Consider the following 15,326-nt stretch of genomic DNA (forward strand, 5'->3'; position numbering starts at 1 on the left):
ATGGAGAGCCTGTCTAGGCTTACTTTATACTACCTTAGCTTTGGCTGTGTCAGAAGAAAATAGATCAGCCCATGTTCAACTTAATTTGGAAAATTAAAGTCATTATAATAAAACAAGTTAGAAAATGTGTGCTTGGCATAACATTTTTGGAGTGTGTGTTTGGAGACTTAGTTCACTGATTTGAAAGTTGAAGCATTTTAAATTTGTTTTAGTTATTTCAGAATAGATTCAGTTATCACGTTTCTAAACAATATGCAGGAGTAACTAAAAGGTCAAATAAAATGTAAGGTTATATCATAAAAACTGCTGATTATAAATTGAGGGACATTATGCTCCGACTATGTAATGCACTAGTGAAACCACATTTGGAGTCCTGTGTGTGGTTCTGGCTACCACACCGGACATGGCAGCAACAGTTGAAGCTGTACAGAGATGAGCAAACAGGTGTATACTAGGACTTAAGGACGTATCATACAGAGTCAGAGAATTAAACCTGTTTAGTCTCAAGGAGAGGAGACTGCATGGATATATTATTCCAAATGATTTAAAATCCTCAAAGGCATTGATGAAGTAGATCCATCAGAATTCTTTTAGATTAATAGTGAATCACCAGTGCAAATTAAGGGAAATTGCACTTAGGACTGAAGCCAGGAAGAACTTCTTTATGTAAAGAGTTTTGGTAATTAGGAGCAAACTACTGAGACATGCAGTTGAAGCAGAAACCTCAGCAATCTTTAAGAAGAATCTGGATGAGATGTTGGGACAGCGTGGCTATTAGATAAACAAACAAGCTTGATGGACTGAATGGTCACCTCTCGTTTGACACATTTATGTTCCTTTGTTCTTTATATTTTTTGTAATAGTGAGTAACAAGAATAATAGAATGCAATTACATATGTTAGTAGACATAAAATACATGTTTTTAAACAGTACTTTACAAAGTCAGGTGGTGAATACTGATGAGCAAACCTTTCTGAATTTGCTTACCCGTGAGTTCAATGAAATCATGGAAATGTTTGGAAACTTCAACAAACTCAATGAAATGCATAGAAGTCAAAGGAGTAGGAGAAACTGAACTAATTTTGAATGCATTATAATTGTACAAAGATCCTTAAAGTGTCATTGAGGGCTAGGGAAGCATCTGCCAACCATATTGGACCGATTATTATGGCTGTACCTCAAACAACAAAAGATTCAGATGGAATGATAACCACAAACAAAATACAACAAATGGCCAGAAACTAGCAACAACCTAAATATATATATATATCAAATCACTCAGAGAGTTCCAATCTTGGTTCACACGTTGCCCAGTCTATGAAGCGGCAGCCTGGGACATTGTTTGAAGGGATGATTATGCTCGCATCTGAAACATCTTTTTTGTTTCTGATTTATCTTTACATAAACTTTGCAGTTTCATCAAGAAGATAGAAACGCCTTGTAATATTTAATAAATCTTTTATTCTGAGACCCTGTCAAATAATGATAATATCGTTTCTGACTCCAGGAGGATGATGGCTCCTTTAAGGCTTGTTTGGACTCATAGCTGCACATAGCTAATCGTTACCCATGTGGCACTGCACAGCTGTTAATGACCCAGGGAATGCACAGGGATCAGTGTTATATATCTGGTGGCAGTACTCATAATATTCTCATTATGGTCAGCTCAAATAAAAACACTGCACATTTTTCTAAAAACGTGTGGGTACAAATCCCGGCTGGATCGGGAAGTGACATCACACATGCGCATAGTAAATCAGGCAACAATACTACAGAACGCGTGCAAGAAAGTTCTGCACCATGAAACAGCTCAGACAGACTCAGCTGTCCCCTAGTCCAGCCCATGCTTTGTTCCTGTCAGGATTTTATGCAGTTTCAAAGGATTTACAAATTTAGTTTCAGGCATACAAGAAAGAGAGTATATACAAGTAATTAAGGTGTAAAACACTGGCCCACTCTGGGCAATTGTCCATCTCCCTGTCACAGATTGTTCTCTTTTTATCAATAATCACATTCCTATAACTCTAAGGGAAGAGATCATAGTGGTGTATTTTCAAAAAGTTGTTTTTTTTTCTTTTTAATATCTGGTTCTAAATATGCTAAAATACTATTAATACTTACTTCCGAAAGACTCAGCATAAGAGACAAACAGGAATGGCCCTTTCCCATAATGCTGTGCATTGAAACTGAAGACAGGATTCTTATCCAGTGATGAGGACAAGGATCAGATCTTCAATTCAAACACACTATCAGGTTTATATTTCACATTGAGTTTTCCGGAAGTAAATATTAATAGTATTTTTGCAAAAATTGCATGTATTTTGCCTGTTCTGAGCAAATCAATGGATAATGTACAAATGGATTATGCAATATAAGCTACATGAGATTTTTTTTTTTCCATGGATGTTTTTCACATGGCTGCCATTGGATCCCATTTATTCTGGATGGTCTTTATGTCTCTTCTCCACAAAAACATCATTACATTTTTTTTGTGAGCCACCATTACAAACTACATGGTGTAAGTAACATATACAAAATGACATTTTTGGGAGGAGCATTCCTTTAAGTTAAAGATTGGTGAGTTTTCAAAAAGCAGGACTCACTGAAGAGCTGGGTATTTTCAACAGCAGAAACCATAAGAAATCTGCTAGCCCAAGTTCCAGCTACTTTTTCCATTACAAGTAGGAGATGCTATCTGCACATCAATCACGCCAGACTTAAGGAACAGATTTTTGTTGTGCTAACCCACATAGCAGATACGAAGAATATTAATATTGTTCCTATTTTTATTTTTTCTCAGCACTTTTAAAAAATGTGTAGAATCCTGTTTTTCACCTACGTGCAGAATTTTGTTGTATGGTCAAAGTTTTGCAGCTGCATTGAAGATGTTTAATAAAACAGATTAACTTGGCCTGCTAGGCTTGCACTGTACTCAGAGAATATTCTTACTTTTTATCCCATTTTACACCTTTTTGTGTAGCTGTGTATGATTTCTACAGTTCCTTCAAGTTATCAAACACTATTGTAATCTGTTGTGTTTATGTAATTTTATATCATAGTTATCCTGGACTTCTATAGCTTTGTTAAGACATTTGTTTAGAAAAATCTGTCAGCTATACTTCTGTGATCCTCCTAGATTCTAGCCGTGGTGCATTTGTTCTACCTACCATGTGTGCTTTTATTTCTAATATTGTCCCGTTTTAATAGTTAAATTTTAATAATAATATTGTAACCCTGATACCCTTGTGATGGTCCATACAGTTTATTATGCTATATCAGATTAGTAATGAATAAGTCTTTGCGCTATGTCTGCAGCTACCCCATTTTGTATAATAAGGTTTTAACTATTTTAGGGGACAAAGCCCTTGATTCAAGAACCTGGGCATGATTGTCATTAGTTTTTTCTTGGTGAATTTGGGTTACTTTCCTCATTGTAAAGATAGCAGGGCATGCTAATTGGCCTGGTATAAGTGAAATTGGGAGCAAGTGTGAGCATACCCTGTGGTGGAATGGCATCCCATCTAGGACTGGTTTCTGTCAGAATAGGCCCATCTTTCCTGTGACAATGAAAACCAGATTTACATGATACAACTGGTTCAGTAAATGGATGGATTGATCATTTAAAAAGCTGCATACTAAACAGATGATAACTAGTAAAATTCAACCTGGTCTTATTGTTTGATTTAAATGCTTAAATTCACATCTACATGAAAGATAACAAATTGTATGTTCTGTCATTTGTACATTTACACTACATTTAAAATAAAAATGCACACTTTCAAATAATTTTATGAATAAGATTTATTTAAATGTTGTTGTCGAGGGAAACAACACCAACCATATATATGAAAAGTTGGGACACTATCTGAGTCGTCCCGTTTAATTCCTTGAAATGCAAACAAAAACAGGGCACAATGGTGCAATCTCAAAGTTAACAGAAAGAAAATAACCTGGGTAGGCAAACTACAGCTGTGCTTCTGGCAGGTCTCCTTGAATAGCATGACATTCCGTCCTGTGGTCTGCTCAGTCCAACAACAGATGCCCTCTTCCAGAGCAGCCTGGGCTTTATAGGGCTCTTGACTGGAAGGGGAGGCCTTTCGTGGAGTCATCTCGACACTGGGGAGAAAAAGGGAGATGACACAGTGCCCTCTTTCACCCAGTGGTGTTACGACATACCTCTGATGAGCCCTGAAGGTGCCCCACCGAGAAGCATGCATGACAATGTCAATACATAATGCAATCACAACTTTTTTAGTTCATTCAATAATATTCTATTTATGTGGGACATGTGTATGACAGATAAAAAAGCAACTGAGCTTGTTCAAACTGAGGTAAGGTATGCAGGATAAAGGCAGTGTGTTTAAAATGAGCATGACTTGTAATAACTAGGACATGAAAAGGGAGTACAAAATTGTGGCACTTTGTTTTCGGATTACAATACTTGTTTTGAAGGCAGCCACCAATTTCACAATTATACAGTAGTTGACAATACTACATTTATGGAGTGTTTTCATCTAATTGCTGGCATGTTTGTTGTTACAGGGACAATTCTGTGATTACTGCAATTCCAATGATCCCAATGCGGCTCATCCCATTACTAATGCTATTGATGGAACTGAGCGCTGGTGGCAAAGCCCTCCTCTTTCCAGAGGCTTGAAATACAATGAAGTCAATGTCACTCTTGACTTGGGTCAGGTGAGTACACACCTTCTCTTCTGTATTCTTATTGCTTCATCCTGTCTTTGAAGTTCTTGTTTGCTGAAAGTGCTACTGCTTTGTATAATCAAAAACTTTTATATGCCTGAATACTTAGTGTGGCTTGCTGAGGTAAATAAGGCGTTGGACTGTAAACCACAAGGCTGCCTATACAATCCTTACTTTAGAGTTACATAACCTTCCAAATATAAAAAATAACTGAAGCAGAGTTAAGTGAAGTATAGAATACTTCCTGTACTTGTAAAGTGCTTTGAGAGGGTGTTAACTTTTGAATGATGTTACACAAAGTTTGTTTTTCATGTGAACTTTGGAACATTAGAACCAGTGCATGATAATGTGGTTACCTTAAAAAAGCATTTGAAATAAAAAGAAAAGGGAGTCTACAACTAGAAAGGGAACACTTGAGTCATCTTGCTTGTTTGTGGTATCAAAGTGATACAAGTTTGCTATCAATTGTTACAAACACATCTCCAGGTAATGCAAATATGTCATCAATGAATGTCATCAGGTGATGCAAATGCAGTGATTTATGGGATCAGGGTTCTCAGATGTAGAGTACAGATAAATTCTTACCTGCCTGTGCTAATCAGTATGTGATGCATTGCCTCCCTCAGGTGTCATGGCCAGCAAGTATTGTACCTTACCTGGAAACTTCTGTTTCCTTATCTGAAGTACCTACCTTACCTCAAAGGCAGAATTATAATATAATTTGAAGTTAAAATGAAAATATTTAACCATGTTAGACTTTTGCATTTTTAATGCAACAGCTTTGAAACATGCTGCAGCATTATTTAAAAATTAAATTCAATTAAAATTAAAAAATTAAAAGAGCTGAATTGAATTAAGGGTCTACAGGTATGGTGAAATTGTAATACTTCATCTTTAAAAAAAATCACAATATTATTCATTTGTGCTCAATGTATAATATCATATCATGAAGTCCATGAGAATTCCAACCTGGCAATAACTGATATTTAGAATCAAGCAGGGGTGGGTGAGATAGTAACTGATGGAGATATCTGAAATAAATCATTGGTTCTGTTGGGAAAACCTTCAAAGAGACAGTTCCCCAGCGCTAAACTACTCAAATGATCTCTTGAACTCTGAAGAAATGGCAACTTCACTGGGGCCTGACCATTTCATAGCAGACGCACACTCACTGAGAAAATTATTAGAAGCACCTGCTGTACACCTGCTTATCCATTCAGTTGTCTAATCAGCCAATCACGTGGCAGCAGCACAACGCACTCAATCACACAGATACAGGTCAGAAGCTCCAGTTAATGTTCACATTAAATACCAGAATGGGAAAAAGATGCACTTTCAGTGATTCGGACTGTGGCATCATTGCTGGTGAGAGACAGGCTGGTTTGAGTACTTCTTTACCTGCTGATTGCCTGGGATTTTTCACAAACAAAAATCTCTAGAGTTTACTCAGAATAATGTGAAAAACAAAAAACATCCAATGAGTGTCAGGTCTGTGGATGGAAGCGCCTTGTTGATGAGAGAGGTCAGTGGAGAATGGCCAGACTGTTTAGAGTTGAGTGAAAGGCTATGGTAACTTAGAACCACTATGTACAACTGTGGTGAGCACAACAACATCTGAGAATGCAGGACATGTTGAACCTTAAGGCGAATAGAACACAACAGCAAAAGACCATGTTAGGTTCCACTCCTGTCAGCCAAGAACAGAAAGCTGAGGCTGCAGTGGGCACAGGCTCACCAAAACTGCACAGTTGAAGACTGGAGAAACATAGCCTAGTCTGATGAATCTCAGTTCCTGTTGAGCATTACAGGTGGTAGGTCAGAATTTGGTACCAACAGCACAAATCCATTCATGTAACCTGTCTTGTGTCAACAGTCCAGGCTGGTGGCGGTAGTATAATGGTGTTCTTGGCACATTGCTTGAATGCCATGGCCTACCTGAGTACTGTTACTGACTATGTGCATCCCTTCATGGACATCATTTATCCATCTTCTGCTGGCTATTTCTAGCATGACAATGCACCATGTCATAAAGCAAAAGTTATCTCAAGCTGGTTTCATGAATATGACAATGAATATGACCTGTAGAATGGCATATTTATAGTGTGAATGTGCAGCTAACAAATCTGCACAAATAATCATGTCAACATAGACCAGAATCTCTAAGATCTTATGGAATCCATGCCATACAGAACTGAAGCTGTTTTGAGAGCACAAGGAGGCCACAGTATTAGTATGGTGGTCCTAAAGATTTGCTAAAGTGTATAATCTACCATATTAGACTGTGGGAACATAGTCAAGCTGTCTGAGCATTTAGTCGTATATTATTGGACAAGGGGCAAAAACTACAGAGGAAGACAGTCTAAACTCTTATAAGATCTGCAAATGTTTAAGTGTTCATATCGTTTTATAATATGATTACTAAAGAGCAAAATGTTGAAGAGCTCTCTCTGTAAATCTTAGTCACATATGTTATTCATTTAATTTTGTTTATATCAATTGATATGCACAAAGTGCTTTCCAAAGACAGAAGAGAAGTAAAAGGCAAATAAAGAGCCATTACAATATTTCATATAAATTTGAACCAATAAAAATAAAAAAGAATAAAATTAGCAAGCCATCATAGCTAAAAACAAATAAATAGATAAGATACATAATAGAAAGATATAAAAACAATGTAACAAGAAGGAAATGCCTGTCTAAAATAATGTATTTTTAATTGAGTTTTAAGTGTAGTTATAAAATTAGATGCTCTGATATCAAAGGGGAGACAGTTACAGAGTTTGGGGGCCATAACAGAGAAGGCTCTATCCCCTTTTGTTTTTTATCTAGTGTGCAGAATAACAAGTAAGTACTGGTCAGATGATCTGAGAGGTCTCCCTGTATGATAATAGTTCAGCATGTCTTTAAGATATACCAGAGGCAGACCATTCAGAGCTTTATAATTAGGATCTTAAACAGGATTCTATAACTAACTGGCAGCCAATGATTGTAATGAAACTAAAATAGGGGTTATATGAGCAGAAAACAGACCTAGTAAGGGGTACTACAGCAGTATTTTGTACCAGTTACACCCTAGACAGACACAGTTGACAGCAATGAGTTACAATAATCCAGCCATGAAGTAATAAAAGCATGAATTAATTTCTCAGTGTCCCCGAAGCCCAGCATTGGCCTGACTTTAGCAATAATCCTTAAATGATAAAAACAAGACTAAACCAGTGTGCAAACAGAAAAGCTGTACTAGACCGTCTTCAAAGTCAGTCAATGTTAACTTCAACAGCATCAATTGGTCAATAGTAGAAAAAGTTGATTGGTTAGCAAAATCCAGTTTCCATTTACATCATGCTTATGGATGAATCAGAATTTGTCACAAGCAACAAGAATCAATCGAGCCATCATGTTTGGTGTCAACAGTACAGTCAAAAGTTGACACCAAATATGACAGTTAACAGTGTGATGGGTTGGAGAATTGTTTTTTGGCACACATTAGGCCCTCGGATACACATTACAGAACATCTGAACTTAAACAAAGTGTCTGATACTGGCTACACTTTATCCACTTTCAGACACTTCCAACATGATAATGCACCATGTCACTATAAATGTCTAATCGCCAATTTGTTCCTGGTATATGACAGTGAGTTTAAATTGCTTCACTGACCTAAACTCCAAACTTTATCGAACATCTTTGAGATGAGATAGGAGGGGCTGTTTGCAGCAAGAATGTTGTGCTGTATAATTTGCTGCAACTGCAGAGTGTAGTCATTTCCGCATTATACTACAACAGTGAACAGTGTATCCAAAATTTTATAGAATTCATGCCGAGGAAAATTCATGCTGTTCTGAAGGCCTAAAGAGGCATGGTTAGATAGGTGTACCTAATAAACTGTCCAGTCAGAGATACAAATATGTTGGTCAACTGATACAGATGACATCCACTAATACAAATATGTTTAAAAATTGTGAACAGTCAGTAGCTCAGCTTCTTCATTAGCAGGATTGCAAATGCTGCTTCATAAACCGGCCAGGTCCACCCAGCCCTATGTCAAGATACAGTACATGTCCTGGTCTCATTTCAGTTTTAATAACTGATTAAAGTATTAATCCATTTGGTCAAACCTTTACAAAGATATTCCATGGTGTGACCGGGTGCAGGAATGACAGATCACGGAAGGGTAAAAGTTGAGACACCAACTTTCTGGTCATAAAAGATGTCTCCTTCCAGGCAGCCGGGTTTCTTATAGTGGCTGAAGCAGAAGGGGTGGGGCCAAATAACCTCACTGGGTGTTTTTTTTTTTGGAGCTGTGGGAACAGAAGGAGAAGAGAATGTTAGCGACAGCACCCCTCTCAACCCAGCGGGTTATTACATACCTTGATCAAGCCCATGAAGAGATCCTCCGACGTGCATGTGTGACAATGACCCCAAACACTTTCAGTGTTATGAATGAAAATATACCCCTTATTAGTTTAGTGTAGGTCCACTCATTCATGGGAACAGTGTCATGCCCCAGAGTCCCTATCATAAGCTTTAGCTGGAACTTTGGTGGCATGAAGTAGCAGGACTGAGAGTCAGTGGGACAATAAGGGAGGCAGATACAGCTGATGTATATACTGAAAAGCTGTGTTTAATGAAGAAAAAAAAAAACATAAAGAAATTATAAAAAAAAGGCCCACAAAATACTGCAATGATAAGTTAAGATTTTAAAAAAAGTTCCAAAAACTGCATTTAACACATGGCATGCACCAGAAATTAATGTTCCAAAAAAAAAAAAAGTATTGACTGCCTTTATAATAAGCTCTTCAGTAAAAAAAAAAAAAAGATTCTTGGCCTGCTTTCTCCCCTATCCAAAAACTCAGGGTTAAGGCCGACTTGTCTGGGCAAATCAGAATACCTGGTCTAATCCCTGCCAGTACATCACCCTGTAGCGCATCTATTGACCTTCTCCTGGTCTGAGCTGAACTCCACCATTTCTGGCGTTAAGACTGGCTTTTATCCCGGGTCAGCTCGGGTCTGACACCTTTCCTCGCGCTCCCTAGTCACGTGTCTAGTCTAAACTTTACCTGTGCCTACTGCACCATGCGCGTCTGCCTTGCTGGCACTCAGCACCACGTCTTTCTCTTATGTCCGTGACCAGCGTCTGACATGCGCCTGCAAACACTACAGCCACACCAGAAGAACACTGGGACGAAGCACAAGTGGCTGCAGGCATGCACCCCCAACAACCCCCCCATACCAAGGGCCGTTCACATTGAAACACGTGGCACCTCATCCGCTCCAAGCTGGACAACCCACTGCCACTCCACTTGTGCACCCAAGGAACAAACAGTAAAAATTTTTTTCCTTTTATTATAAGGATGGTGCATGCAAATAAACAAAAACTGATCAAAGTACTTTTAGATTACTACATTTGGTGGCGTTTCCTCACAAACAGTTAGAAGGAGAGCAATGAAAGCTGAAGAAAGAATGTAAGAAATCTAAAAAGATCAAATGTCATTTTTCACTTTTAAAGAGTTTTGTTAATAAGTTGAGAGGAGCTGTCTTTTACCTCACATTTCCTTTTTAAAAGAGCATTAAGGCGGGGATGGACAAAACGTTAACAATCTTGATGCCACAGGCAAAATGTAACAATTGGTGTATCTGTTTTGTTTTATGTCTCTAACAGTATCATGTAAGCAGGCTTGGCTGGGATCAAATGAGTTAGACTAATGTTTCAACTATTTCTAGTCAAAAAATGTGCCATATGTCTTACTTGTTAATGTAACTGGAAAGGCAGGTCATGTTTTCATGTTTACCGTTGTGTGATTTTGAAAAGCATTGTACAGACTTACATTCTTTACTCCATGTGTGCTGGATAGATTATAGCTGTTGATAGTAACTGTACTGGAGGACACACTAAAAAATACAAACTAAAAATAAAAGCATCCAAGCCGGTGAGTCACAGTTGTTGATGTCACTGCAGCACAGATCTAAGAAAATGGGTTTATGTCTTTATTATGAATATTTATTTTCTGATCTGCTTAATGCACTTTAGACTTACCAAAAGCAATCTCAGCAGTGGGTACAAAGCTGGAATCCTTCCTACATCGGGCAGCAGTCTGTCTGTCATGGTATAAACTCGCACACACAGGCCAGTTCAGTGTTGTCAGTCAACCTGCCATGCATGTCTTCGTAATGTGGGAGAAAAATTAGAGTAGCTGCAGAAAAATCCACCGAGCCAAGAGGAGAACATGCACCCTCCACCAAGTAAGTGAGCAGGCCAAAGATTCAAAACCAGTTTCTGGGAACCGTGAGGCTAACCACAATTTTTAATTTGCATATTAAACTTGGTGCTTAGTTGTCTAAATTCTAAAGTATATCTCTTGTTTTTTTGTACTGCACCAATTAAATAAATAACCAAAGACATGGCTAGTGTTTAATGCTGCTCCCTCACAATTCCTGAGTCTTGGTTTTAAATCCCAGTTTATATTCGTATGGATTTTGCCAGTTCTTCTCAAATTTGCTTGGTGTTTCTTTATAGGCTCTGGTTTCCTGTCACAAATGCACAGATTAAGTTGACTGGTAACTCTAAATTGGCCCACTGCAATCCCGTAAAGGATTAATGAACTCTCTAGGACTGGTCCTGGCTTTACAGCTACTAAGACTGAATTTGGCTTCCTTCCATCTTCAATTAGAATAGGTGTGTCCTGGCAGTGTACTGATGGGCAGACTCAGGCCTGCCATCACAATTATTCAGTGAAAGTATTAGTGCATAAAAGCTCAGTTACAGTAAAACTCGGGAGACTCAGCAGGCTTGTTAATGAAAGGCAGGTGGTGTTACCTACTGAAGACATTGGACTTGGGCGTTACTGACTAAAAAATGTACTGTGTTTGTGTGTATTGTGGCTGTGTGCTGGAATGACAGGTTACTGGAAGAAAATTTCGGGTGCCAACCTGGTTGTCCTATTTAATATTCCAAGAAAATAAACAAAAAGACCACTCCACATGTGTTTTTGCCCTTGTGTCTGGGCCACAAAAGCATAGAAATAAGATTCAGCTTCTAGCCATAGGTCAGGGTTAGTTTGCTCAGGAGCTCCTACGGCAGGTGGCTATTGCCAAAATGTGTGCCTCCTTCTGGGCCACGGGGGATTTTATGGTCAGCCAATAGGTCAGTTTCCCTCACTGGGCAGTTTCATAGTGCTGCAGGCAGAGAAGGAGATGTCAATGTTAGCAGTAGTGCCCCTTCTCTTCCTGGCGGGTTATTACAAACCTTGATAGAACCTGTAAGGAGATCCTCCGACATGCAAGCATTACAGTATATATGTATATGTATATATATATATATATATATATATATATATATATATATATATATATATATATATATTAATATTATTATGAGATTTGCCCGGACACCAGCAGTTGGAAACCACATCTTTATAAAAGCATACGTTTATTTAATCCCAAATAAACACAGTCCCAAACACTACACATAATGCACACCGCAATAATCACCCCAATTCAATCCTTGGCCGCCTTTCCTCTCCTCCTGGGAGCTTTGTCCTACTCCCACTCCCGACTCTGGCTCCCCGACTGCAGGAAGGCGGCGCCTTTTATTCCTGCCCGGATGTGCTCCAGGTGTCTAATGACGTCCTTCCGGCAGCACTTCCTGGTGTGGCGGAAGTGCTGCCCTTTGCATTATATGGCCAGTAAAACACAACGATAATTATCAGATGAGGAAATGATGGATCTGACTACTTTTGTTGAAATTTAAGCATGCTGAACTTTAACCCTTTTCGGTGCCATTTGATTGGCCACTTTAGTTACCACGAGAAATAATTACAGCGATACTCGCAAAAATCTTCAGTGTGCGTGCATTCTATCCGCAGTAAATATCATAGCTTGACTGCTATTGGCATAACTTTCATTCAGTTTGGCTGTATTTCGTTACCTGTCATTGACCATTCCATCAGGTACATTGTTTGTTTCGTTGAACATTTTCGGCAAATGTGAACAAGCCAAAAGGCCGCAATCACTTGTTTCACTGATACCTTCATGACGGCCACAAAAAAAGACCTTGAAGGCCGCACTTGCCCACCTCTGCACTATATATATATATATATATATATATATATATATATAATATTCATTGCATTTGTAATCTGAGTCCCGACCTGATTGTATAGGTGGTTACCTACCAGGTAACGCATGTGGTTGGTCTGCCATTCTACAAACATCCGCCACGAGGCCCTCTTTCAGTTGCGAGAAGCAGATCATGGAATGTTGCATAGTTTACTGTCAAATAAAGCAAAGAGTACGCGACACGTGTTTCACCCTTATTTGGGCACACTACACTGCTCCCCTTGCGGGGGTCGAACCTGGCAGACCAACCACATGCGTTACCTGGTAGGTAACCACCCATACAATCAGGTCGGGACTCAGACTATGAATGCAATGAATGTAATTACTCCGATCTACAGGCTGTCAAATAAATGAACTACATGCCGTGGCGCAGCATAAGGGGACTTCAACTCTGACGCTGACATCTGAGGTTCGATGTCCGCAAGGGGAGCAGTGAAGTGTGTAAGCCTGATGAGCCCAAATAAGGGCGAAACACATGTCGCGTACTCTTTGCATTATTTGACAGATATATATATATATAGTAAGAAAGACAAAAAACCAAGAAAAAGGTTTTAGTTATCCACCTGGTATACTTGAAAAAAGAGCTTTAAGCAAGAGCAAAATCCAAGTAGTCTTAAAAGACTAAGTCCACAACTGAACTGGAAATAACAGAAAATATGAGGGATATATCGAGGGTAGCCAGGAAGGGGCATATTTTGAGGGTTGGAAGTGAGGTCAGAGCTGGAGCCAGAACTGTGGTCAGGCAGGATTTCCTCCAGAAGGTCTGCAGAGGAAACAGAAAAGGTGTTGGTGAACAACACCAACTCCTGGTCTACAGTATAAATACATTTGGTTCATCGACTGCCTTGACTGCATGTGTGTAACTCTCTATCTCTCTGTCTCTTTGTATATATATATATACATATATCTATACATATTAATAAAAGGCAAAGCCCTCACTGACTCACTGACTGACTGACTGACTGACTGATTGACTGACTGACTGACTGACTCACTCATCACTAATTCTCGAACTTCCCGTGTAGGTGGAAGGCTGAAATTTGGCAGGCTCATTCCTTACAGCTTACTTACAAAAGTTAGGCAGGTTTCATTTCAAATTCTACGCGTAATGGTCATAACTGGAACATATTTTTTGTCCATATACTGTAATGGAGGAGGCGGAGTCACGTATCGCGTCATCACGCCTCCTACGTAATCACGTGAACTAAAAACAAGGAAGAGATTTACAGCACGAGTCAAACGCGGGAACGAAGGTAAATAATGTTAATTTTTGACTGTCTTTTAATACTGTGTAAGCATACATATTAACACATGTGCAATTAAAGGTGTGCATTTACGGGGTGATTTCTCAGGCTTAAAAGCTCGCCTTTTATCAAACGCATGAACAAAGGTAACTGACGTTGTTCACTATCTTTTAATACTGTGTAACCATACATATTAACACATGTGCAATTAAACGTGTGCATTTACGGGGTGATTTCTCAGGCTTAAAAGCTCGCCTTTTACTAAAAAGGTAAATGCAAAACTATTTTCAATCAGTTTATTGAAACGCTCCCGTTAAGGATTGCAATAACATATTCGCGAGATAAAACAACGAAGTAGGGGGAAATGAAGGAAGACCCGCAAACAGCGAAGAGCAAAAAATTCATTAAACAATTGAGAAGGGAGCGAGTGAAGCATACAAGCATGTTCATAAGGGAAACAAAGCACGGTGTAAAACGTAAGTTTAAATTAAGTTTATAGAAACGCTCCCGCTGCGGATTGCAATAACATATTCGCGAGATAAAGGTTTAATGAGAAGACACGAGGTATAAACGAACCACACGCCATGGCGCAACGTTAGGGGCAACAGTTTCAACCATCCTATGATCTGCTTCTCGCAACTGAAAGACGGCACATGGCGGATGTTAGCCGACTTGCTGACCGCAACGTTAGGGGCTTCAACTCTGGCGCTGACGATAGAGATTCGATTCACGAGAGGGGATGCAGTGAGTGTGTATGCCTGATGAGCCCAGAATTAGGGAGAAACACGTGTCGCATACTCTTTGCATGATTTGAAAGTAAACTATTAAAACCATTCTATGATCAGCTTCTGGAAACAGAAAGAGGGCACGTGGCGGATGTAAGGCGACTTCCTGACCAACCACAAGCGTTACCTGGCAGGTAACCACCCATACAGTCAGATTGTGATTCAGAAAACGAATGCCATGAATGTAATTACCACGATCTACATACTGTCAAATAAACGAAACACACGCCGTAGTGCGACAGCTGTGAAAAGCGAGGTTCAGAAAAAAACAGATCCTTAACAAATTGTTATTGGTATATTTTCGATCCGTTTAAAAAGGTTTTCTTTTCTTATTAAAAAATTAAAAGCAGTACTTCGCCGCAACGAACCACGAGAATTTGGCTATATATATCTGCTTCTCGCAATTAAAAGAGGGCATGTGGCGGATTTTAGATGACTTCATGACCAAACTTAAGTGTTACCTGCCAGGTAGGG

The 15,326-nt window shown here is 39.0% G+C and overlaps 1 protein-coding gene across 3 annotated transcripts in view; it reads left to right on the top strand.

Moving 5' to 3' along the window:
• Nucleotides 1-15,326, top strand: part of LOC114653392 (laminin subunit alpha-3-like) — a 403,128-nt gene that overhangs the window by 18,897 nt on the left and 368,905 nt on the right. For all 3 annotated transcript variants that reach the window (XM_051928867.1, XM_051928866.1, XM_028803680.2), the window contains exon 2: nt 4,543-4,695. In XM_051928867.1, coding sequence (XP_051784827.1) covers nt 4,543-4,695 — 153 coding nt within the window. The remainder of the gene's footprint in view (nt 1-4,542; nt 4,696-15,326) is intronic.

This window comes from Erpetoichthys calabaricus, chromosome 6 (assembly GCF_900747795.2).
Source record: "Erpetoichthys calabaricus chromosome 6, fErpCal1.3, whole genome shotgun sequence".
In the NCBI taxonomy this organism is placed as follows: domain Eukaryota; kingdom Metazoa; phylum Chordata; class Cladistia; order Polypteriformes; family Polypteridae; genus Erpetoichthys; species Erpetoichthys calabaricus.